Source organism: Onychomys torridus, chromosome 18 (assembly GCF_903995425.1).
Source record: "Onychomys torridus chromosome 18, mOncTor1.1, whole genome shotgun sequence".
NCBI lineage: Eukaryota > Metazoa > Chordata > Mammalia > Rodentia > Cricetidae > Onychomys > Onychomys torridus.
In genome coordinates this window covers 11,633,444-11,661,013 of record NC_050460.1, presented here as the reverse complement: position 1 = coordinate 11,661,013, position 27,570 = coordinate 11,633,444, and the positions used below count along the sequence as shown (strand labels likewise).

Genomic DNA, 27,570 nt, shown 5'->3' with positions numbered 1-27,570 from the left:
TTTCTTTGGGGCAGCCACCTGTAGATTTGCTTCAGAGAGGCTTTCTACCCCCCAGCACGGTTCTCTGTCAGGTGACATCTGCTTTGAATGTTGAATGTGTTTACATACAACTAGGGAAATGAACAGCACAGAGCTTGAAATCTATTTCCTCTCCCTCATCCAGGTTTCAGCAGCCTCTCTTGCCTGAAGGCGCAAGCAGAAAGCCCCTCAGAGGCCCCCATGCTCTGGAAGAGAAAGTGGAGCAATGGAAGCCAACAGAGTTGGCCCAGGCCAGCAGAGCCGCGGCTCATAGGTACAGGATTCCAGCTCATCTTAAAACAGGCATCATGTCTGATTCAAACACTCTATGCTCTTCACTTGGTTCACTATCAAAGAAGCAGCATCCAAGTCCAAGCCAGGCTTGGCCATCTAATCAATTTGACCTTGAAAAAGTAGAATATACTGGCAGAAGCCTCCCATCTATACAGAAAGCCAGCTGTCAGTCACTTAGAGTCAGTCCAACTGTTGAAGACTATTCTTCAGGGTGCTCATGTAGAATGAAACACGTTTCATCCTGGGCCTCCTTTGCTGATGATAAGTATGACCCAGCAGTGTGGAGGGAGAGGTACCAGTGAGACCCTGTCACTGTGTCCCACTTTTTCTTCTTGTCCCTTGCAGATGCTTAGTGTGTCATATATAGATTTACAGTTGATGGGCAAGACATGTTTAGAAGCATGGAACTGCTTCAACAGGGGCCCTCATGCTTTCCACATGTCACCCTTCCTCCATCAGCTCTGAAGTGTGGGAAGCTTCCTTCAAAGTACCCAATGGCAAGAGGACAGGAGTTAAGTGCATGCTTCCTCAGGCACTGCCATTCCAGGAGTGAGCAACCCTGTCAAAAACAGAAAATCACAGCTTAAACATACAAGTAGCAAGACACAGATGCTTCATACTTGCACACTGAGTTTGCTCTGTATAAGTCCCTTTGGCAGAGTCTAGCTGCCCAGTGGACAGTCTCTTCCTATAAGGCTCTTTGGAACCCAGGAAATTGTCTTGTTCTATTCTCCAGAGGTGCTGAGTTGCAAGCCTTGCCTTTCTCTAACACAAACCACTTCATTTCAGGAATGGGGTGAGACAAGATCTCAGGTAGCACAAGTTAGCCTCAAACCTTTTATGTGTCGTGATCCTCCTGCTTCCACCTTCCAGGTGCTGGGATTACAGACGCATGTGTTAAACACAACAGAACCCATTTCCTTCGAAGTATAACTCCTCTCAGAAAAGAACCATTTCTCTCTACAAGGTCTTGGGCTATGGTCAAGGCCACAAAGGCTGCTGGAGACTGGATGTGTTGAAGTAGGGGATGGGAGACTCACTTCACATACCTCTCTCTGCATCTCTGTTTCTCTGCACTCTGTGTGAGTCCTGGTCTGTGTGTATATCATCCTTTCTGAGACATTCTGCATTTCTCTGAGTTCCTCATATACCTCTCACTCGCTCTACATATACTTCCCATCTCTGTGAGTTGTCCCAGGGATGTGGATGCTTCAGCATGTTTGTGTTTGTCTCTGTCTTCCACCCTGTTGTTCTAGAGCACTCTGTAGCTGGTTGGCTCTCTTCCAAACCTGAGTTACCGTGTCCTTCCATATGGATCTAAATTAGTTTCTCTGTGGCTTGTTCCTCTAAATCTAGTTCCCTATGAGTCTGTCCAGCTTCTAGGTCCCCACGCTGAGGCCTCTCCCATAATTTCAGTCATAATTTCTTGACCTTTTAAAACTATGGAAAGGAAAAGTAGGAGATTTGGTGACATTGCTGATGCAAGATGTCCTGAGAGTGGAAAACATGAGAAGAGATGGGACAGAGGGACCCAGGAAGAGCGAGGACCCTCCTCAGCCCCCATAAGCACACCCGGGCCAGGTCATAAGCCTTCTCAGATGTGCCTTATTGTTGTGTGGGACACAAATTTTAGCAGCCCCAGAATGTGCCTTACCAAGACAAGAATAAGAGAATTTATTCCTAATTACAATCAAAGAAATGCCATCAACTCAAAGCTCACTTACAGGCTCTCTTGCTGCATACTCACCTCCCGTGTTAGGGATGTATCCTGGTTGGTTAGCTTGGCCCTTTGGTAGGATGGCAAGAGAATTGAGAAGAAAGGTCCTGTTGAAGACAAAATATAATTGCATTTATTATCAATACCAGTCAGTCCGCAATGATCATGGTGATTCTAGGTGCATGGGAAGCTGTTTTACCCTTTCATACCACCTCCTCCTTTCCTGTTTATATGAAAACTAACAACATAGTGACAGGCTTGTCTAAGGGGTCCTTCTCTACCATAACCTGGCCCTGGAGAATTCCAAAGAAGGACAAGGAGGAGGAGCAGGAGGAGGAACAGGAGGAGGAGAGGAAAGAAAAGAGAGGGTTAGGGGAAGGGAGAGGAGTGGAAGGGAGAAGAGAGGGGTTAGAGGGTGGAGAGAGGAAAAGAGCCTGGTGTCTTGCACTTGGCTTCTGAATGGCTATTCCACTCAAACCCTCAACATTAAAGTCCCCCTACACCTTTGTGATGCTCATGTGCCAAAGGATCTTTTGGATATGTTTTAGATATGAGTTCTCTAAAGAGTCAAGACATTTACACATTGCCAGATCTGTGGCTACATGAGCATAGGCTAGCTCACCTTGTCAGCTACAAAATGAACACAAGAGTGTATGCTGTCTTGGGTGTTGGGGAACTGGGACTAGTCCTGTCCATACAGGTCCCATGAAAGGTGAGTTCAATCTGTAGAAGATTGCCACCAGGGATCAGAGGCCCTCAAAGCAGAGCAGCCAAATGGATGGTACTCCACTTCTGTACGTCTGTAAGGGTGTGAAAGCTAATGACAGGCAATGGCCTAGAGCTGCTGAGCAGAACAAAGGAATAAATTTCAAATGAAGGCTAAATATATGTTGTACCTAGAGCAGAGGCTCTTAACCCTGGCCACAGGGCAGAATCAACTGCAGAGCTTAAAGTAAGTGCTTAGGCTCAAGCCTTGAGAGTTTCTGGTCTAATTTTTGGGTGAGGCCAGGATTGTGATTTGGTGTGTGTGGGGGGTTGTTTGTTTGTTTGTTTGTTTGTGTTTGTTTTTGTTTTTTTAAGCTCCCAAGATGTTTCTAAGATACAGCCAACATCAAAGACGACTGACTCAGACCACCAACAATAATGAAGGGCTAGGTGTCTTTCTGACTTACGTAAAAACCAGAGAGGTGGGAAAAAAAGACTGTTTTTCTTAGGCATCAAAGGCCAGAATTTCCCTAGAGTGACCTGCTGTGGATATCGCTCTGTGTAAATAAAGTTCTGATTGGCCAGTAGCCAGGCAGGAAGGATAGGGTAGGCGGGACAAGGAAGAGGAGGAGGCTGGGAATGGGAAGGCTGGAGGAGACACCGCCAGCTGCTGCCAGGAGAAGCAACATGTAAAGACACTGGTAAGCCACAAGCCATGTGGCAAAGTATAGACTAACAGAAATGGGTTAATTTAAGATAGAAGAAGTAGATAACAAGAAACCTGCCACGGCCATACAGTTTCTAAACAATGTAAGTTTCTGTGTGCTTTCTTGGTTGGGTCTGAGCGACTGTGGGATGGCGGGTAAGAGAGATTTGTCCTGACTGGGCCAGGCAGGAAAACTAACTACAGTGACCTGAATAGAGCATTCTAAAACCATATATGGAAGGGACCAAGGCCACTACTTTGAAAGAGAGCTGAAATAATCAAGTCAGAGAAGAGAGCCTGTGGTGGTTTGAAGGTCTGAATGAGAACGGCCCCACAGGCTCACAGATGTGAGTACTGGTCACCAGGGAATGGTCACCAGGGAGTGGTCACCAGGGAGTGGTCACCAGGGAGTGGCCACCAGGGAGTGGCACTATTTGAGAGGATTAGGAGGTGTAGCCTTGTTGGAGGAAATGTCTATTCCGGGTAAATTTGCCCCTTTATTTAGGATGGGAGAGAATATAGAGAAGTCAGTAATCTCCCCAGAAGGACTAAGAACGTGACCAAAGCTTGACTGAGAGCAAAGAGGAAGAGACTAGGAAAAGAAGGAGGGGTGGAGATAAGCAGGAGGAAATGGGATGGGAAGACAGATATGGAAATGAAAAGTGATGCACTCAGCCACCGGTGCCAAGCACACAGCTCCGCAAGGCCAAGGAGTGGCGGGTGATGAATCAAAGCCGCAGATCACCTTCTGTGGTTGGGTATATTCCTTAGGTTAACCCTGAGTCCCTTTTGTTGACATGTAAACATTGCCAGTTCTTCCCTCACTCACAACAGCCTTGCATCACAATGAAGTTTGTAAATTATAAAAAGAGAGGATAAGGCAAAGGTACATCACAGTCCAGTCCCCACATGATGACTGGAGCACCTCCACCACATGCCTGAACTGGCCCTGTGCCTATGCCACTCTGGTAACCATGGAAACTGCTTCCTTGATAATCAAGCTCCTGGGAGTCCTTTGTACAGGGTTTCAGTGTGTGCTTCCCTGGAATCCTCACACTTTGTGTATGGTCAACTGAACGATATCAGAAGGGACCAACAGACTGTCCTGGGAGCCTGAGATCACTCATCTCTTTTCACTTCTCCTTCTAATCACCCGCTTCCTATTTCATACCTACAACACCTGCCACCTTGTCACCCCCTCGTTATACATTTAAACGGACTTTCATCTTCATATTTGGACCATTCTGAACCAAGGAAAAATCGACACCGAAAGGTTTTACACTGCTACCTTGTCAAATGAAAAACAAAACAAAACAAAACATTCACCTCTGATACTCTGGAGATCCATTTGGCAGATGCCACTCGACTCTTTAAGGCTTCTCTTATCTGGAAATTAAACAAAATAGGTTAATAATTAAACATTTATAAGAAGTTAACAATATGCTTGGATATGGCAAATACCATGGCAAGGGAACCAGTGGCCAGCTGGGTCCTTTTGGTGGGATCTGTAACATGGTGCAGTGAGCTGGAGAAAATCAAGGAGATGAGGAGGTACAGAGGAGGGGCAGCTTCTGGAGCACACACATGTCTGTGGTCTTAAACATGGATGGACCAGTGGCTAAGAATCAAGCTTGCACAAGTTTGTGGATTCCAATTACAGCTTTGGCATTAGTTTTTGAACCATTAAAGTAGTTCATCACATCTCATTTGAAACTACTCAAACCTTCTATAAAGAAGATGCAAGGCATCATTGGGTCCAGAACTAAGGAGATGATGATGATGATGATGATTAATGATGATGATGATGATGACGACAACGATGGTTTTATAGTTTTACAGTGTCTTTCTTATCTGTCATCCCATTTTATTAAGAAAATAATCCTGAAAGGTAGATATGATTGTCCACTGACACTCCAAGATTAAATAACATCTAAACTCAGTCTGCCGCACAGATAAATATCCAGGTCTGGGATTCATGTCCATCAACTGTAGACCATCCTGACTCCCTCCCCAGCCCTCTTCTGTTTCCTTCCTTTCTCCCTTCTGCCATGGAAAACATTTCTTTCCAAGGCCCTGTATACATTGTCTCCACACTAATGCCAGTGAAAGCCCTCCAGGTCAGGGAGCCTTCACCCCTCCCTAAAGATGCAAAGTCCTTGCTGCAGTTTGTAAGGGAGGGAGGTGTTCCTGGCATCCACTGGGACCTTCAAAGCCACACTGGCACTTCTATTGACATTTCCTGCTCTGATCCTTTTCAAAATCCTGTATTTCATAGTGTACATAGTATTCAATTTAAATGTTAATAGTAAGTGCATTTTGGAAGACATGCTCAGTTTTCAACTGATGTTAGGATTTTTAGGACTCCTTGTTCCTTTGCATCTATTCATCATGTCTGGTCCTGTGACGTTTCCTGTATTTGCCTTTTACATTTTAATTTTAATGAAGAGATTCTGACCTTTACAGAGACTGCATAGCTTGGAATTCTTTGTATCTAACTCTGGCACACAGAGCAAAGGTGCTGTTGTTATTTGACTCTGTGTGCTAGTTATGGTGTCACAGTTACCAGATGCACAACCCTGGCAATTATGACTGTGGGGTATCACAAATGCTTCCTGTGTGTTTTCACTTATAAAGTTGCTTTACAGGTTCTGTTTTTACAATCTGGAACTCACAAGCACTGTGAAGCATAGCCAGCATTGATGCTCCTTGTGAAAGGGAGATGAATCAAAACATGCCCATTGTAAGCTGAAAATATCTTAAGTCAAATTTGCACTTGCACTTGGTGTACCTACCTACTGAACACCACAGTTTTGTGATACCATGGAGTGTTGGCTGTTTACCATTGCAAGCTCATGGCTGACTCAAAGCTGTGGCTAACTGCCACTGCCCAGTCTGGGGAGAGAGTACGATGCTGCAAGATGCTAGCCCTGGAAAAGAGCTCAGTCCAAAATGGGGTTCCTGCTAAATGAGTACCATTCTGCACAATGGTAAACTCAAAGGTTTGTGAGATAGAATGTTGTAAGACTGAGACCATCTACACATAGAAATATCAAGTATAACTCTGTATCACCTCTGAGTGACTTTTAGGTTGACACAGCATCTTGATAAGAAATGAAAGGACATTTTTAAAATTCCTCTCACAAACCTTCGATGTTAACTTCAATAACATCAATACTTTCAAAATATAATACCCTAAAGTGAAGCTAGGTGTTGTGCTTTCAATTTTGTTTTGGTGTTGCTCCTTTTCATTATTTTTTAGCTTTTTTTTTTTTAACTTTCTACTTTATGGACATGGATTGTTTGCCTACATGTATGTCTCTGTACCATGTGCATGCACTGCCCCTGGAGGTCAGAAGAAGGCATTAGATCCCCTGGAACTGGGATGACTGATGTGTGGGCTGCCAAGTGAGTGCTGGGAACTGAACCCCTTGGTATCCCTCATTAAGCACTTCTGTGGTACACTAGGGGCTATTCCTGACATACATCCTTCAAATCCAAGAGGCATCCTCCCAAAATAACACTGTGAGATTTAGCTAAAAAGTCCATCTCTGGCTGTGGAGCCTACATGGGACTGGACTAGGCCCTCTGCATGGTGAGACAATTATGTAGCTTGATCTGCGTGAGGGGTGGGGTGGGGGCTAGTGGTAGTATCAGAATCCATCCCTGGTGCATGAGTAGACTTTTTAGAGCCCACTACCTATGATGGGACACCTCCTGCAACCTTGAGGCAGGGGAAAGGGCTTGGACTTGCCTCTATGGGATGTGCCTCCCCATGGGAGGCCTTGCATTCTGGTACGGAGGATTGGGGGAAAGTGGGGAGGGGGAGGCTGGGGGGTGGAAGGAGGGAAGAGGGGAACTTTGATTGTTGTGTAAAATGAATGAAAAAAATTTCTTAATAAAAAAATAATTCTGGGGCTGGGGATTTAGCTCAGTGGTAGAGCACTTGCCTAGCAAGCACAAGGCTCTGGGTTCGATCCTCAGCTCAAAACAAAAACAAAAAAACAAAAAAAAAGAAAAGAAAAAAAAATAATTCTGTTTCTGTCATTAGAAATCGAGTGGGATCTAGAGCAAGCTGTTTCTTCATCCAGAATCTCCCTTTTCTCATCTATAAGACAGAAAATAGAAATTTCTCTGATGGTTTTGAGGTTAGAGCTAAAGTCCATAAAATGTGTATCCTCAAAAGAGCTTGAAGGATGATGATAACAATCACCTGCATTAAAAGAACCCTGATGGGGCTGGAGTGATGGCTCAGAGGTTAAGAGCACTGGATGCTCTTCCGGAGGACCAGGGTTCAAGTCCCAGCACCTGTAAGGCAGCTCACAATCTTCTGTAACTCTAGTTTCTGGTGATCCAACACCTTCTGGGCTCTGCAGGCACTACAACACTGGTACACAGACATCATTTCAGGCAAACACTCATCCATACAAAGATAAATAAAATCTCAAAACAACTTTAAAAGAAGACTGGTGTTCTGTTCCAGGTGACTGCACAGATGACTGAGGTCAAAGTTCAATAAGTGTTCTTCACAAGTCAGCATTTCAGGTCAAGTACTCAACACAAGAAAGCCAAGGATGGTTCACATACAGTACCTTTGGATCCAGGACTGTTCCAAACACCAGGATGAAGAAGCCCTGTGAAAGATGGAGGGAGAAGAAGATCCATTTACAATACAATGATGGTAAGAATAACAAGTGTGGCATTCATCACATCACTACTATTCTGGCCATAAGAAAAGAACTCTATTCTTCTCATTCCCTAGTCTAAGGCCACAGGGCCTACTCATGGCCTACTTATGAGTTCGACAGATACTGTAAAAAAAAAAATTGTCAACAAAGAGTTCTGGCCACTGTAGACACAGAGCAAACCCTTGCTTTATGCAGGGACTTCTTAGAATCTTCAGGTTGAGAGGCATGAAAATGCTTTTCATTTTTCAGGAGCTGTTGCCCTCAGGATATAATGATTGAAAAAAGATATAATGGAGATGCTAGGCAGTGCATCTGAACAGTAATTAATAAAATACACTTCTACAGCACAAAGAAAAGCAGGCACACATGGTTGCCCATAACTCCTCATGTCATCCATGCAGAGGAAGACCCCATTGGTGAAATGAAGACCATCCTGCATAGCTACAATCCATTTGAGGTTTTGTTTTCATATTTTCAGTTTTCCACTAGTAACAACACAAAACCTCCCTAGAGGAAGGAAATTTCAAGGAACAGCTCCATTCTTTTCATGAGGAAAAGGAAGTTCAGAAGCACAACTTTTAAGATGCTCTAGACAGCAACATCCCTTAGACTCACTTATTGGATGTTGAATGGCTTGGGTGGTGCATGGACAGGGAAGGTGAGAAGCTGACCTTCCCTGGAGGCACCCCCTTGCTACATCACTCTGCTTTCCCAACTGAACGTGAGCCCAGTCAGAGAAACGCAGCTGCCACCATAAAGATGCAGTTAGAACAACAGCCTATTGCTAGCACAATTTGATGAAAATGCAGTTGACAGATGGAAGATGACAGGGACCAGTGTGAAGCCAGGAAGTTCATTCCTTCCTCTAATGTACTGGAATGCACTTTCCCATGTAGACAGTCCATAAATCCCAAGCCTGGTCTGCATGGAGATTTTATCAAACTGTATGGTTATTTTTAGAAATGTTTACAATTGTTTAATTTTATTTATGATTGACATGTGTGGAGTTTATGTTCGTATAACTATGGGTGGATGTGTGGATGGGTACCATAGCACACATGTAGAAATCAGAGACTTGCTTTCAGGGGTCAGTTTTGACAGTCCACACTGTGAGTCAGGGTCTCTCTTATTTCTGCCATGCTGCACACTCCATACTAGCTGGTCCATGAGCCTCTGGCCAATTCTCCAGTTGATCTCTCATCTTCTGGGAGGATTCTGGGTAACAGATGCTCAGCATTGTATCTGACTTTTCACATGTGTTCCAGAATGGCACTCAGGTTGTCAGGCTTGCACATCAAGCACTTTTATCTACTGTGCCATATCACTGGCTCTCACACCTCAAAGCCTAACCTGCCACTAACTCTCGCATGAACATGTCATGGTTGGCATAAACCATTAGTTTACAAAGTATTATTCTTGTAAATCTGCTTGGAACAGATACAGACCAGCTTGCTTTGATACTAGGGGTGCATTTCAAAATCAAAATATTAATGAAATTGGCCCAGGAACTTTTTTTTTAATTTAGTGTAGAGGTTTTAATTGGAATGGCCCCCAAAGGCTTATAGGTTTGAATGCTCAGTAGAACTATTTGGAAAGGATTAGGAGGTGTGGCTTTGTTATAGGAGCTGTGTCACTGGAGGTGGACTTAGATGTTTCAAAAGCCCACCACACTAGAATCAATTTCTCTGTCTCTTGTTGCAATCTGCAGATCAGGATGTAAAGCTCTCAGCTACTGCTCTAGCCCCATGCCTGTCTGCTTCCGGCCATGATGATCATGGACTAACACTCTAAACTGTAACCAAGCCCCCAGGCAAATGCTTTCTTTTAACTGTTGTCTTGGTCATGGTGTCTCCTCACAATAATAGAACAGTAACTAAGACATCTAAAAACCGAAATTGTAGAATATTTCCTCTACACAGTTTTGTGGGGTTTTGTTTTTTGATTTATTTTCTGTCTGGGTTTTTGTTTTGGCTGAAGGACTAAAAAGCCTGTCTCTCTTCATAGGAGTTTTAAATCCCTGGGGTTGATTTTATATATTTGTATATTCAACCTTTAATATAATGTTTGGCACCAGGCAGAGTGGCACATGCCTTTAATCCCAGGACTCAGGAGGCAGAGGCAGGTGAATCTGTGAGTTCAAGGACAGCTGGTCCACATAGTGGGTTCCAGGACAGTCAGGACTACATACAGAGAATCTGTCTCAAAACACAAATAATAATAATAATAATAGGAACAGAACCAAAATGTGTTGATTCTGTATTCCGATGTGCATATATTTAATAATTGTTTGTGGTCTCTTTGTGTGAGGAGTTACTGGGGATTGAAATAGGGGCTTTGGACATGCCAGGCAAGGACTCTACCACTAAACTATATCCTCTGCCTAATAACTTTATTACCCACCCAGAGTCTATATAGCCACAAATATTCCATCAAAATCACTTTTCATTGGTTTACATCACCTTGTAAGAAGTTTATTCACAGAGTTCAATATCTAACAGAGAATAGATGAAAGAATAAATCTTTTTTAAAAAATCAGCAGGGATAGATTCTCCCCATCTCTTTCAGGGGATAAAGCACAATGTAAGCAGGTAAGCCTCAAGTCTTTTTGCTGGTTTTAGTCTATAATGCTTTATTCTGCTACTAAAATAGCTTTGGGAGCTGAGGGTGTCTCCAAATCCCACCCAGCCCACAATAGCTCCCAGAGAACACAGGAGAGGCAAGAGGCAGCAGCCACTGGTGACACCCAAGGCAGCCACTGACTCCACACTAATACTTCAACCGTGGAGGGGCTGGCTAGGCTCCCAATCATTTCTGTAGGACTAGAATCAGAACCACTTTAGAAAGGCTTGCCTCCTGCATCTTCTGCCTTCCCACCTGTTTCAGAATCCCACCTGCTTTTGCTCGGTCAGCCTCAGCTGCCCCTCACCTCTTCTCACCTTAAGCCCATCTCTGCTGCGCTGCTTTTTATACCATTGATTATATCTGACCTCAGAGGACCCTTGGCCCTGCTCCCTTTACTCTCTCACTGAGCATCCTAAGGATGCCCTGCTACAGAGACAAGCAGAGAGTGTATCAAAACAGACAAAGAAAGAAGTTTGGGGAATACATGACTGTTGTTTTTAATCTAATTATTGTCCCTGTGAATCAGGGTCACTGAATTTTACTGATGGCTGTGTCTATAACCAGCTCACAAAAATTCCTGAACTATGAGTAAGTTTCCACAAGCCAGTAACAAGCCAGTATAGCTCTGCCTTCTCCCATCCCAGTATCTAGCCCTTGCTCACACTGGTTGGCAGCTGACCACTACTTCATAGGTACTGGCATCCCAATGATTTCATCCTTCTCCTTGCCAGGAGTAAAGACAGAAAACAACCTGAGTTTCAAGTTGATCCTATTATAAGTGAAAATGCCTGCAGTATCCAAACTCAGGTGCTCACAGTCCAATCCAGAACAAGAGTCACAAGTCAGCTAGCCTGAGGGGAACAAGGAAAGGCATTGCTGTGGCATGAGACAGGTATTTATTAAGGGTCTATGAAGAGTAGCCTGGAGATTCACTGAGCTGAAAGTTAGAAACCCTAGGGTCTTACCTTAGTCCCATTGATGACTAACTTTGTAAAGAAGTGTAATGAATTGAAAATTACTGGCATTGCTATAAATCTAGACTGCAGTAACACTTTTTATAGAAATATAGAAAATAGCCAAGATTTAAAATGTTACACTCACCCTAGTACTGTTAGCAGTGTTCTCCAAGGCATCAAAATGTTTAGTAAAGTGAATCATTTGTAGTCACATTTTGAAAGAGAAAAATGAGTAGATACTTGATTTGAAGTCCCCGTTACCACATATTTGAAAATACTTGCACTGTCTACTCTGCACACACACCCAGAACAATGTATAGCTTCATTTCTTCAGGAAACTAGAAGCTTTCTTTTTAATTAATTGCAATCTCTATATTTAATGTACATAATTTCAATCAAGAAGGAAAATGTTAAATAGAAAACATTGTCTAGACATTGTATAGACTCTATACACTAGACCAGTGGAAGACTATGATCTAATTTTAAGTGAGAAGGAAAGTTGCATCATGGCTATGATATCATTCAGCAGGCAAAGCACAGCCTACAGAACCCTGAGGTTGACCTCCAACACCATCTAAAATGGAATGTTGGAGGCATGCATGCCTAACAGGTACATAAGAATACACGTAAGTTTTCAATTCTCATATTAAGCATATTTTTGTATAAGCATACAGAAAGAATTTGCCAAGGATACACATGAAACTGTGAACATTGCTTAACCTGTACAAGTGTGAGAAGGGTGAAAAGAAATGACCTTTAAAGCTTCTTTGTGGGTTGGGGATGTAGCTCAGTGGTAGAGCACTTGCCTAGCAAGTGCAAGGCCCTGGGTTCAGTCCTCAGCTCCGGAAAAAGAAAGAAAGAAAGAAAGAAAGAAAGAAAGAAAGAAAGAAAGAAAGAAAGAAAGAAAGAAAGAAAGAAAGAAAGAAAAGCTTCTTTGTATAACTTGCCTTGTTCAAATAAAATGGTATACACTGCTATCTAAAAAGTCTAAGTAGTAGACAATCTAACAAGTGTAAAAAGTATAACACCTCCAGTCTAAGACTAAATTTTAGAAGAGGTGATTGCTTGTTTTCTGAATAGTAACTAGGGCTTAGCGATACAGCTCACTTGGTGGAGTATTTGCCTAGCATGCATGAAGCCCTGGGTTCAATGTCCAGGACCCCATAAATGATGCATGATGGTGCACAACTGTAATCCCAGTACCTGGGAGATGGAAGGAAGAAGATCGAAAATTTAAGATCATAGTGAGTTTGAGGCTAGCCTAGGATACATAAGATACATCTCAAAAACAACAACAACAACAACAACAAAAAAAAAAAAAAAAAAAAAAAAAAAAAAAAAAAAAAAACACCTCAGCCTATTAATAGATATTTATGGTCTTTGGTACCTAATTTTAGTATTTGACTTGTTGCTTTCAAATTCATCATTTATTTCATTTTCTGAGCACCTCTAGAAAGTGGTGGCATTGTACTCTCTTTTATATGAGAAAAACATGCTCACAAAAACTAGACATGCAAAGATCATGCTACATATTCTTAGTAAATATGAGAGTCAGAATTCAAATCTGGGTCTTTCTGAAACAAAAATGAATCTCTATTTCACTGCCTTCTGCATTAAACATAGTGCCACATGTTCCTGATTATAAAACAGCTGCACATACTGTCTCACTTCAGATTCTACCACAGCATATGGACTTACCTGTAATGCATTGAGTAAGGAGAAGATGATATGGAAGGCCAGGGAGCGACCATCGATGACTGTGGCTATTCCGAATCCCCAAGTCAGCCCCAGCAGTGGTGTGAGGATGGCAATGTTCTTACAGATCCTCACAATGGCTCTTACTTCCTGGAACATGGAACTACCAATGGCAGCTCTCTGGGTCTTGATGACAACCAGCGTGACTGTAATCAAGTTTACTACTACGATGGTCAGAGCTGGGACCACAAAGGCCAGAAGAGCCTTGGTCATGTCCCAGTTAAGCCAGCAGGCCTCAGGCCGGAGGTAACCTTTTCTAGGCTCTGTAACAGCCAATGTGATGACAGCAATCACCAAAGGGCAACCATAGCCCACTAAGAAGAGAGAGGCCACCAGGAATGACTTGGGCAGTGTATGGAACACGATCAGAATTCCATAGAGAATCAAGAGAGCCTTGGCAAGCATCCAGAAAAACACAGCCAGATAGAAGAAGTGAACAAAAAATGTTGCAGCCACACATCCATTGTGGTGGGATACTGGGCCACTGAGGAAGGAAGCCACAATGAACCACACATCAGCCATCAGCAAGGTGGCTGCAATGTTAGCAATACACAGGTGACGTAAATATGAGATCTCTGTCTTTGTTACTTGACTCCAGACTAAGGCCTCAATGGACAGGCAGATGATCAGGCTGCAGATGGAAATGCCTAGGCCTATGTATGTGATGTAAATTAGAACCGGGTTCTCCAAGGTGTTGGGTGACATGAGAATGGAGAAAGAGGTGAATGACTTGCTCGGCCAGCACCTGCAAACAGCTTGCTGGGAGTTTTCTCGCATCAGCTGACAAGCTCGCTGGTCCCATCTGCTCTCCAGGGAGTGCCAGCCCACACACTGGGACTTCCTCCCTTCTGCCTTACTAATTTTTTCAAACATCAGTGAAATTTTTTTAAGCTCCTTAGGCAAAATGACAGACAGGACAAGCCCATTCACAGTCATGTTTTCCAAAAGACTGGCTTCCAGGATGGCCCCAAGAGTTGGAAACGCAATGCTGATGACCTGGGAAGGAGATGGAACCTTCTGAAGCTCTTCAGTTGTGAGCAGTACCTTCCCAATAACTTCATTACTTGTATCATTAATGCGCATCGAGAAAGTGAAATTCTTCCCAAGGCTGTCCCTGGACATGACAGTACCCATGGTATGAATGAAGACATGTGATATATTGATGGGATGTTCCTTCACAAATAGCTTGCTTGCAAATGAATCGATTGATTGAAGCAAGACACAGCTGCTGTTCCTGTCTTGGATGAAGGTCCAATTTGATATGCTTTTGCTGTTAAGAATATGGTTAGCCATGGCACTGTAACTCTGTCAAAAAAGAACTGGGATTAGTTGTGAGCCACCCTTTGAAACTCTCAATACATATAAGACTTGCTTTTACAAAGTGTGGTCTTCTAACCAGTAGCATAGACACTCCCAGATACCTCCGAGAATTGCAGAATCTCACATCTACCCTAAACTCAGTGGATCATGTTCAGTATCTTAATTGAACCCCTGGTGACTTGCTTGCACAATAAAGCTTTTAGTTTACTTGCAGCCATGTCCAACCCACACACTGTATACATCCCATAATAGGTAATAATGCAGCTCAACACATTTGTAGATGACAGTACCATATCCCAACATCAGAAGATTGGACAGGGGCCCAGATACAGCTCAGTCACTAAAGCGCTTGCCATACAAGCATGAGGACCCAAGTTCAGATCCCCAGTACCATGTTAAAGATAGATACTGTAGCACATTTGTAATCCCAGCACTAGGGAGGTAGAGACAGGTGAATCTCAGATCCTTATTTGGCCAGTCAATATAACCAAATCAATAATCTCCAGGATCAGCAAGAGACTCTGTCTCAAAAAATAATGTGGGAAGAAACTGAAAAAGACATTTGACATGACCCTCTGACCTCCAACACATGAACACCTACACACACGAGTACACACCCATACATGTACACATACATACCCCCTACACACACACATAATACACCATTGGATACCATTTAGAGGATTTATTTGTAAAGGAATTCCTTGCCTTGATTTCCTCTTATTTGTTCAATGCCTTCCCATGAAACCTACAGGTACGCAGCCTTTACATGCCCATTTCTACCAACAGTTCCACTGTAAACCTGGGCAAAACCCATCATTTAATTGCCCTTTCAGAGTACCCATAATGTAGCTGACATCTATTAGTCCCAGCTGTGCCACAGGATCCTATATAGAAATACGCTGGAAACTAGAACTTGACCACAGAGGTTCAATCACCCTTCACTACTGTCTACTTTAAGCATCAAAACCATGAAGAAATGAATCCAATTCCATTTCACATTTCTGTAGTTCAAAGGTTGGGCCATATATTTTGCTTCCCATTTTAATGATTTGTTCTAATTCACAAATGAATGTAAGTCTTCCTTTGTGCATGACCCACAGTGTTTCTTCAATAATTTCAGTAGCTTAAATATGCTTAAAGAAAGCAGAGTCGACTCTGGCCCCCAACAGACTCATAACCTCACAGGCTCAACTCCTCCAAGACCCAGGCCTTTAAAGACTCAGGCAATCATAGAATCAATCCCTCACAGCCTTGGACCCTCACAGATTCCACCCCTCATAGAATCAACCCTTCAAAAGATCAACCTCTCATGGACTCAACCTCTCCCAGACTCAACCCATCACAGACCCAAACCCTGGGGAAATATTAAAAAAAAAAAATACTGAGATGAGTAACACAGAACCAAGTAAGCTCTCTCTACTAACATGTCTTGACCTGATATGTTTATTTTATTCTTTTGTTTACTCTTCTTCCTTCTATAAGATTCATTAAGCACTTTTTATGTGGGACATTGGAAATATCAAGGAGGAATATGTGGTTCCCAATCCCTGGGAAGCTCAGAGGGTATTCCAACTAACCTAAATTCCTTTCCCAAAGAGAGAACACCTTCTGATCTGCAAGCTCACACACCTTCATCTTTTCCTCATTGACCTTTCTGGTTAGAGCTGTCGAGATGTTATGCAAGAGCTCTACCACCACAGCAATATTTCCTGGTATTCGGGGAGACTTCTGAATGTTTCTGATGATGCAAGACAAATCCTTTGGACATTTTTCCATCAACATATCTGTTATGGTTTGAGATTGTCTGTGAGACTCATGTAGAGCTATAGTTGATTCAGATGATTGAACTGAAAATAACTCCACATCCTCCTGAAACAGGACCAAAGTAAAGAAATCTTTTATTAGTTTGTATTAAATACAAAAGTACTTTTGCTAGAATTTAGAAGAGCCCTACTATTCTATTGTATATCATGTAATATGCTTTCATGTTCCATTTTTCAAAGTAGTATCTAAAGTGGAATAATTTGACTAATACCAAGTTATATAAAGCAAAATATAAATCTGTTTTTTTTTTCAGACACTCCCTGTGTATGTACATTTAATGTATATCTTATATATTTATATGGATTCTTATTGCCATTTAACTTATCTTTATATTCTCAAGAGGTGAGCCAAGACACCATGTTTGGTTTTTTAAATAGCAGGAGCTAGAGAGATGGTTCAGCAGCTGTTCTTGCAGAGGACTCAGGAGTCAGTTCCCAGAACCCACATCAGGTGACTCACAGCTTCCCACAACTCCAGCTCCAGGAAACCTGAGGCCTTTCCAGGCACCCACATCATATGAAGATCCTGATGGGACTACAGCTTCTCACCTAGCAAAGTGTGAGGTGCAGCCCAAATTTCATGGGTCTAACAAGTTTGGGGGGATATTATGTCAGCAAAGTACACTATGAGTATCAAAGGGCTGAAGGCAAAGATGATGAACTTGGTCATGATAATTCTAGATGCCTTTGCTTGCTCTACCTAAATGACCAGGTTCCTTCATGTCATTCAGGATGCAGGATATACTACCCAAACTTTCAGATGCACCAAGTGAAGTGAGGGGAGATAGGTAGATATTTATGTATTCAAGGAGAAACAACCTATTGCTACCATGAAAGCCTCTCTTCTCCCCTAAGTGGGCAATATGATCACCTGAAGTTCCTGATTTACTCATAGATCCCACATGAGAATCCTGATACACAAGAAAGGACATTACCTCAAAGATGCTGATGGCATTAAGGGTGTGGCAGGTTTCAGTGACTTTGTGCCATTTCTTGGCCTTACAGGCAAATTTCATGTTGCCCTCACTGTCTGGAGGGCAAGATTGAAAGCAGGGGGCAGTATTGTCCTTACATACACCATCACATACATCTGGGGGAAAAAAAGGCATCCATATCAGATAGAAAGTTCTGAGGTTGTGGCTGCTTGGTCATTCAGTGTGAAGACACATCAGTTCTGTAGACATGGGTATCTTTTCTCAGTAAGATTGAAGATGATTAAAAATGGCTTAGGCAGACATAGCACAGTTATGAAACAGGATTCTGTTCCTTCTGACAAAACTACACACCAAATCCCAATGTATAAAACTGACTAGGGTATAAACTCCTCCCATTAAGTAAGAGGGACAAACCCATGGAACTCCCCGATGCACACAGAGCCCCCTAAAGATCTCCTCAGAGTCCTAGAGATACCCAGGTCAGCTCTTGTTTGGAATCTACTCCCCTTGACATTCCCAAGGAAGCTTCCTGGTCCAGAATTTTATAGCAAGCTCCATGGTCAATGAGATCCATTCTAGTCGCTGCCCTGGTTTGAATTAGCTCAATGAGAGAATCACAGCAAAGAAGTCTGAGACTAGGTAGAGCTGAGGATGCTGGGAAGATATGAATATGGCTGGAGCTAAAGACACAATGGATTTGCATGTAAATAATCAAAGTACAAATGTAATCTATCAAGGTGTCTCATCTCTCATGCCATGAGCCAAAGGGCTGAGAGTTGCCTGCTCTCACAACAGATGACCAAACTTCTGTGTGATTGGTAATGGCTGCCAACATACCACGTGGCCTGGAAATCACCTTCTCCTTGCTTTTGCTGGTGGCCTGAAAAGAGAAAATCAAAATTCTCAGCAAAATCAAATGTCAACAGGTGATACCGCTGGTTCATTTTAATCACAGACAAACAACCATAACCGAGACAGCCATGATGAAACACAATCACCGGAAGTCCAGCTGTTGCATATGGCCCAATGACATTTCCTTCTACTTTTCCTCCCCAGTGCCAGGCAGTGGGATCCTCTCCTCCCAGTCAGAATTCTCTATCATTGCAGTCTATAGTCTGCACCTAAACTATATTTTGGGTGGAGGGAAGTTTACTACTTCACTTGTATGGGCCCCATTGAATCCTGGGAGAAGGTCTTGCCACATGATCACATGTTCACATGATCATATTTACCATATTTTCAAAGACAAAATATTCTAACTACCTTCCATCTATTGAGATTATCCATTTCTGTCGCTCTGTCTCACCCCTCCCCTTCATACTCTGTCCTGTTTGGGGTATCACTAGAGTGGTGCATTTATTAATGAAATCCAGACAAGGAGCTGAGTGAGGACCACATTTCTTTGGATTTAATAGGATACATTTATACTGTTTGCAGTCACTTCTAAATTACAAGAACATCAACCCTTAATGGTCATTAATTCAAAATTAATGGCCACAGAACAGCACAATGCTGTGGGATGTTCTGTATGTCAAATGTGTTGCTCTGACTGGTTAAAATAAAGAAAGTGCTGATTGACCAGTAGCCAGACAGGAAGGATAGGGCAGGCGGGACAAGAAGGAGAATTGTGGGAAGTGGAAGGCTGGGTGGCAGAGACACTGCCAGCCACCGCCATGACAAGGAAGATGTAAGGTTCTGGTAAGCCACAAGCCATGTGGCAACTTATAGATTAATAGAAATGGGTTAATTTAAGATAAAAGAAATAGATAACAAGAATCCTGCCATGGCCATACAGTTTATAAATAATATAAGCGTCTAAGTGGTTATTTTATATGTAGGTTGTAGGACCATGTGGGCTTGGTTACACCTGGAGAGAAGATCACCAACTACAGCACAACAACAAATGTTGAGTGCCCTGACGTCTTGCAGCTCTTTGGAAAGAAACTTGAAGTTTTCCCAACTTTCATAGCAATCCTACATATTTACATAAAACTCCTAATAACAAGTGGGAGAACTAAACAGTGTTTTCCCACACTAGCAGCAATAAGAGAAGTGTAGGTCAATGCAAAAAGAAAGAATGGGGAGCTGGAGAGATGGCTCAGCAGTTCATTATGAACACTAGCTGTTCTTCCAGAAGACCTGGGTCCAGTTCACAGGACCCACATGGCAGCTCACAGCCATCTACAACTACAGCTCCAGGACCTCCTAGGGCACCAGACACATACTTGGTGCACAGATATACATATAGACAAATCACCCATATACATAAGATAAATGTTTAAAATAAGATTTTTAAAATGATAGAATGATGTTTTTTATTCTCTATATAGAAGAAATTATAAGTTCATCTGTATGTAAAATGTAAGAGAAAATGCAAGTACAGCTCATGAATTAAGTATTACTAGTATTTTTTTTTGCTGAATGCACTACTAAATAATGTTGAGAAATTACTGAATACAAATCCTTTAACCAATTCTGTTTGACATTTATTTTGATTCCTTTTCTCATTCTAAGAAAATACTCACTTTCATTTTGTATTTCATGCTACTCTTCTTTAAGGGAGTGGCCCTCACCCTACCCACCCATGCACATCTGGCTATCCTGAGAAAATGGGTTAGGAAAAGCCCACCAGCCCACCTGCGCTCAAATCCTGAACTGTCTCCTGAGGAGGGAACATTAACCTCTCTGTGCCTCCATTTCCCTGTCTATAAGCAGAACAGGCATTACTGCTTTTGTGGGGGAACAAATGAGTTGACACATGAGAAACCCTTAGGTCCACCCTCAAAAGTGTGAGATCTGTTTATGGTTTGGCTGCTGGGATTATTCTGATACTGAATAGTGATTACATCGAGCTCATGTTTCACCCTTTCAAGCTGTCTTTTCTGATGGAGTTCTAGATGCTCTAACTCTCCCTCTGCCTTCAGAAGGACTTGTTACCCACACTACCATACAACACTGCCTAGCCTCCACTCACCTGCCTGCTACCTCAATAATCTTTTCCATGTTATGTTCTCAATTAAATTTTAAGTTCCTTAGAAACATGATTGTGTATTGTCTCCCTTTACCCTGCTAAGTAAAGGTCTTGTACATATGTACACTCTTGTAATAACATATTGGTATGCATGGTACACTCACAAATACAGGCATGTATATGTTAACGTGTATAGGAAAAGAGGCAAACTCAGTATTCCCATTTCTGAACAAAATAAGTGCCCTCTAGTGGCTGAGAAGAGCATTATCCATGGCTCCAACTTTATTCCAAGATTCTAGTTATTGAGGAAGAAATAAGATTTCTGGGCATTGTCATTTGGCCGACATATGATACTCAGTTTATTTTCCTATTAACAATATTATTTTTCTCTATGTCATCAAAAACAATACAGAATATTCCCTGTTTTCCTATCAAATAAAACTATGAAAACTCTGAATTGATGTCTATCCATAGCTGAGAAGGTGTCACTGAGAAATTCATGAAACAGAATGCCCTGGGACTCACAAGTGTATGATGGCCCCTCATTTTCATTCATGCAAACAAATCCCTGGGGTTTCAGTCAAAAAGTTGCATTGCTTCCACTAAACCATAAGATCTACAATAATATTTCTAGAGATCTTGAAGACTATCTTGATAGTACATCTTGTGGTGATACTTTATTTGTGCTGAAATGTGATATTTTATTTATATGTTAATAAATAAAATTTGCCTGGAGATCAGAGGTCAGTGAGCCATAAACAGAAGTCAGACGGTGGTAGCCTACGCCCTTAATCCGATCACATGGCAGGCAGAGTCTCTGCATGGTCAAGGACACAGCCAAGTATGGTGACACGAACCTTTAATTCCAGTGTCAACCATAGAGGCATGGAGGTCTGTATAGACAGGCAGTGACAAGGAAGTCATGTGGCTGGGCTTAGAGCCAATGACAAGGCAGAACAGCAAGGCAATTAAAAACACAGGTTAGATGGGAAGAAGCTCTCTCTGTGGAAGCTACTGCTGGTGGTATACTAAGGCTAGTTGTGGCTATTGCTCTGATCTCTTCAGCTATTACCTCTGTTTGGTTCTGTGTTTCTTATGCAATAAGACTGTTTAGGAATTCATCTACACCATCTAATCTCCTTATTTTACAAATGAGAATGCAGAGGCTGTCATAGATGAGGTGACATGAAGAAGGCCGTGCAGGGAACTCCTCTTATTCCTGAGATTAGAATTTGTTCTCCTAATTCCTTCAGCACGTCTCTACCAAAGGTCAGACATCAGATCAGGTTCAGGTTCAATAGGCAGAGGGGATGTATGGCAGGAATGAAGGCCTCTCAAGTCACCCAAAACCCATATTGACATGGCCACGTTCGGCAATATATCAAGGTCAACAGCTGTGGAGGACCATTGGTCACTAAACAAAGTCCACAACAAGTTCTGAAGAGTCTACCTTCTTAGAGGAAAGACCTGATTTGGTTCAGCCCAGTTTGTTTTCTGAGGTACATCATGTCCAGTTCCTATAGTAAGTTCATGTCTGGGTAGCATCCAAAGTGGGGGACTTTAGCTTCAAATGTTAACATTCCTCAACCTCATCTGACACAGAAAGGCAGATGCTAGCCTGCAACCCGCTTAAACTGCAGAGCTTCCCAGTGTAAGTCAGGGGAGGGGCAGCTCCTGGCAGCTTGAGAACCAGAAATTCATCGAATGGGAAGCAAAGGATAAGATGTTCCAGGTAGGGTGAGCCCCAACAATAACAAGAATAACTGTTTCCCCTGCTCTGCCTACCCCACATTTTATTGAAAATTGTAGATGAGAAAAACAAAAGATAGTACCAAGCTGTGGGCATCAGAATGTGTCTTCCCAAAGCATCTATAATTTCTCTCAGAAATCGGATTTCAGTTCAATGTTGGGTTGAAGGGAAGTCACAAAGAAGAAGGGTAAAGTAATTAGATGGTGAATATTGATTGGAAAAATTCATGACAAGAACTTCCAAAATCATTCTCGCCTAAGGAGGCTCTTGTTCACCTTATCTCATATGGAGCACATCCTTCATCACCGACCTCAGTCTCTGTCTATAAAGTAAGGGATGAGAGCTTCGCCACTTAGTTCTAGGGTGGCCTCCCAGGTCTTCTGTCAAATAATAGTATTCTTTTCCCAAAATTCTCAAAATATTTTAAAATCGTCTCTATCCCAATGTTCCTTCACACCTTATTTTAAACAAATAAGAGGAAAATTAAAATATGGTATGAGGGAAAATATACCACAAAGAGCGGCGGGGCTTACTGCCCCTCCAAAAGTTAAAAGGGTAATTTCCTATAGACCCCACCCTTGTTCTTCCGTCCATACGCTAAAAGGAAATGCTATTACCACTTTGAATGGGACGGTACCACATTAAGCCAAATCGTTTTGAGGTCCTGTCCACTAAAAGTCTCTAGTTTCTCCTAGTCGCTGTGGCAGCTTTCCCTACCTCTACCATTAAGGCCCTCAGGAAACAGCAGCACCCTAGATTCCAGTGAAAGGGTCAGTGCCCAAGAACAGGGGGAGTGGGGTGATTATCCTTGAATCATCTCAGTTTTGTTGTGTTTCAGATCTGATCGGGGGAAATTAATGTGAGTCAAATTCATAGCAAAGGGGTCTTCTCTGTCACAGGTCATTGCCATTTCTTTTTTTATATAGTTTTAAGATTTATTGCAGGCCAGAATGTGGCACCAGATCTCATTACGGATGGTTGTGAGCCACCACATGCAGTTGCTGGGAATTGAACTCAGGGCCTCTGGAAGAGCAGGCAGTGCTCTTAACCACTGAGCCATCTCTCCAGGCCCTGTTGTCATTTCTTCAGGTTGTGCCGGCCCACTCCATCACCACCCTCCCCTTATATTTCAGCTCTCGGGTAAAAGAGCTGGTAACTGAGGAATTCATTGTCCGCTTGTTCTCTCCACCAGCTCATCGTCCACTCTTTCCCCGTTTTTTACCTGGCAGAATATTTTGCAGGACTCTGTAGGCAAAAGAAGCACCAAGCCGTACAACCAAAGGGCGGGGATCATTGTCTTCCACACAGCTGATATTCTTGCTTCTGTCAAAATAATGAAAAGGCGAACCGTCTCTGATCTGAAGCTCTTATAGCGCCATGCCTCTGAAGGCACAGTTCCACATCTTCAGCGCTGTCTAAGCAGCTCTCTGGCCAGCAGTGAGAGCCCTGTGTCCGACCGCGGTCACTGCCTGCAGGGAGGCTCCAGGTGGACGTGCCAGTCCTGCTCTCTGCTCTCTTGTTGATTTGCATGGCACGCCTCACGTGGGAATCCCGCTAAACAAAGCTCCTTGATGGATTTCACCTGGCCTACTGGCTCTAACAAATAACAGCCTGTGTTCGGGCAGTGGGAATGACAGCTCATTCCCCCGGTTAGAACAGGGCTGAGAACTGTGTAGGTGGCTACAGAAGATGAGCAGGGATTCTTGTGGATAAGCTCGGCCTACAAATACCTCTGAAGAATAAATAAGTGCTGGGCTTATCCTCTTATCTCCATCTCAACCCGAGAGGTGTGTCTCCCTGAGTAAACAGTGATTCCAGCGATGGTATGTTCTCGTTATGTCTAACAGAAATTACAAAACTAAAGCGATCGCTTGCCATCGCAAACAGTGTTGGGATATGACAGGCATACAATACACTCAGTAATACACCCAACAGAGGAAGAGAAAGGATGAGGAGGGCAGGAAGAGAGGAAAGAAAGAAGGAAATGTGGGGGAGATCTGACAAAATGCATAAGGAACACAAAGGATCAAAAAGATTCGAGGATTCACCTGAGAATATTAACATTAAATCTTACGATTTTCATCCTGAGTGAGATAGTAATTAAATGATGTTAGATGTCTGCACTTCTAGATAAAAGGACTTGCATGATCAGAATTCTTGCATGATCAGAATTCACTGTATGCATGAATGAAAATTGCATGTATAAATCCATTATTATCCATAATTAATATATATTCCTATAAAGCTTTAAAAATAAGATTCAGCATGTACCCAAAAGCATGTGCCCCTCCCACCATGAAGATAGTTGGTAGATAGAGAGGTAAATGATAGATAGATAAGTAGATGGGCAACAGATGAATAAATGATACACAGATGAAGAGACAGATAGATAGATAGATAGATAGATAGATGTAGATAATAGATTATAGATCGATTTGATAGATAGATGATTGTAGATGATAGACAGATAAATAGACAGGATACATACATGCATAGATGATTGATAGATGATAGATAGATAGATAGATAGATAGATAAATGATAGGTTATTGATGGAATAAAATTCAGAAGACTTGGTTGTTATTGGAAAGCCCTGGAACTATCATAATAGTTGATTTTTAGCTATTTGACCACTCTTAGCCAAAAAGAATTCTTCTACCCAGTCATGCATCATATACAATGGCATTACTTAAATGATGAAATTATATTGATTTTTAAGTTCATGTTTTCTACCCTGAAAGATTAATCTAACAGGAATTCCAATAAAAATATTTACAGCACATCTTTCAGCATTCCGTTAGTACATTTATGGCTCTCACACAAAAGGACAAACATACTGCCCATTGCTTTTAAATAGCCATGCAAAGGGCACATAATTCCCAATAAACGCACAGCTATTTTTACATCTTTTATTTCATCCTAAGGCACTCAAGTAGATAGTGGCTCCCTATGAAAAGCATGCTAATGATCTGTCAGACCATCACCAAGGCTATCATTACTTTGAGCACACTTAGTATAACAGAAACATTAAAGCTGTGGATGAGTTTCTTGCCATAATTCTGAGAAAGCCTAAAAGGAAAGCTAAATATTTCTGAATTATTTTTCTTTTTAAATTTTGTCATCAGTATGGGATACAGCATAGTAGTAACATATTTGCAAAGCTGTAGTTTCAATCTCTGGCATCTCTCCTCTCTCTCACAAACACACACACACTCTCTCTCTCTCTATTCCCCCCCCCCTCTCTCTCTCTCTCTCTCTCTCTCACACACACACACACACACACACACACACACACACACACACAGAGCAATAACAACAATAACCATTCCACCCAAACAGAAATCCCTTAGAAGACTGGGAGATGGCTAAGTCAGTAGGGTGTCTGTTGTGCAAACATGAGAAGCTGAGTTCAATCTCCAGCACCCTGATAAAAACCAAGAGTAGCAACCAAGAGAAGCTTCAGGCACCTCTAACACCAGCACTGGGTAAGCAAAGACAGAGGGTCTCTAGGGTTCCCTGGACAGCCAGACTGGGCAAACTGTCAAATTCCAGATTGAGTAAGAGATCTCCAAAAGATAAAGCAGAGGGACTGAAAAGATGGCTCAAAAGTTAAGAGCACTTGATGCTCTTCCAGAGGATAGGAGTTGGGTTCCGAGTACCCAGACTGTGCCACTCACAACTGCCTGTAATTACAGCTCCAGAGCACAGGCACACATGCACACTTGCATACACACACACACACACACACACACACACACACACACACACACAATTTAATGATGATGATGATGACGATGTAGACAGCAAATGAGGAAGATCACTGGGAGTTCAAGGCCAGCCTAAACTGCGTTGCTAGGCCCTGTCAAAGAAAGAAAGCAAGAAAGCAAGCATGCAAGCAAGAAAGAAAGGAGGGAGGGAGGGAGGGAGGGAGGGAGGGAAGAAGGGAGGGAAGGAAGGAAGAGAGAGAAAGAAAGAAAGAAAGAAAGAAAGAAAGAAAGAAAGAAGAGAGAGGAGGGCAGGAGGGAGGAAGAGAAAGAAAGAAGGAGGAAGAGAGGAAGGAAGGAAGGAAGGAAGGAAGGAAAAAGGAGGCATTACTCAACCCAAAAGCTTAGGAAGCCATTTTTTTTTTTTACAAAATGACAATGAGCTCTACAAGTCAAGATGGAAATTGTTTGGTTTGCCTATAATTGTTATGTATTACTCATAAAAACTGTGACTATATTTTATTTTGCTTTAATTTTTTTTTTAAGAGAAAGGGACTCTCTACATAGCCCTTACTGTCCTAGAACTCTCTATATAGACTAGACTGGCCTCAGCCTCACACAGATCCACCTGCTTCTGCCTCCCAAGTGCTGGAAGTGAAGTTGGGTGCCACCCGCATAGTTTGCTTTAATGTTTAAAGAATTAGAGTCAGTGGAATGTTTATAAAAATAGCTTTGGTTATTATGAAACGTATGTTTCTATCCATGGTAAGATGATCACAAAATGTTTTAAGTGGAAACATTCCTCACTAGAGGCCTTCATTAGATTTTGCAGGGTGGCCTATTTGATGGTTCTGTTGCTACAGAGACCCAGAACCTTCTAATACCATCTTTAGTACCCAAGAGTACCTTGTCATGCATAGAAACCAGACTATGGAATACTGTCTTTCCCTAAGTTTCAGAATAGAATGCCTCACTTTTTTGTTTGTTTGTTTGCCTTTTTTCTCAAGGATAAAGATATTTCCTGAACTTGACCTTTTCTTGGAAGATTTGGTGGCATCTGTTGTTAGCCAGCATCCTACTGTTTTAGCCTTGGCCAACGACGGATGGATGCACCCTGATAAATGCTGTCATTATGAGAGACGAGGGAGAAACACATAGCAGTTCTTAGTGTCTCTTTACTGTCCAGATCTGTGGTTCACTATTTCAGTGCTCTCAAATAATCCCGAGCTTCTGAAAGGAGTCTGAGCTTCCTAACTGAAGAGCTGTTGATAAAGCTGGCTCTTCTCATCCCACAGGTGCCGGGCCCCACATCTGGCATCTGAACCCAAGTCTGTAGCTATCCCAGACTTTTACCATGCCACCGTTCTAGAACCAACGTAGAAGAGCTGGTCTTTGCACCCATTTCACATAGAACTCTCATCTTGATGCTGTAACAAATGTATGAGCTACGCCGGTAGACGCCATCACTCTCTCCTACCGAAGAGGAACTGTGGTTCAGATGGTAAATGGCTTTCCCAAGGTCACATTTCAAGTTATTGGAAAACTCAGATTCATCTTGCAACTCCTGATCCAGGGCTCCTAACTGAGGTCGCCCTTTGTTGCCCAT

The 27,570-nt window shown here is 42.4% G+C and overlaps 1 protein-coding gene across 1 annotated transcript; it reads right to left on the bottom strand.

Moving 5' to 3' along the window:
• Positions 1-616: 616 nt before the first annotated feature.
• Adgrf2 (adhesion G protein-coupled receptor F2) lies at positions 617-27,570 on the bottom strand. The gene is made up of 10 exons (XM_036168090.1): positions 27,318-27,570; positions 23,483-23,643; positions 18,377-18,419; positions 17,540-17,694; positions 16,411-16,650; positions 13,402-14,763; positions 8,030-8,071; positions 4,767-4,826; positions 2,060-2,136; positions 617-871 (listed from the first exon to the last, which is right to left on the bottom strand). The coding sequence occupies exons 1-9, from the start codon at positions 27,568-27,570 to the stop codon at positions 2,089-2,091; spliced, it is 2,364 nt and encodes a 787-aa protein (XP_036023983.1). The 3' UTR covers positions 617-871; positions 2,060-2,088.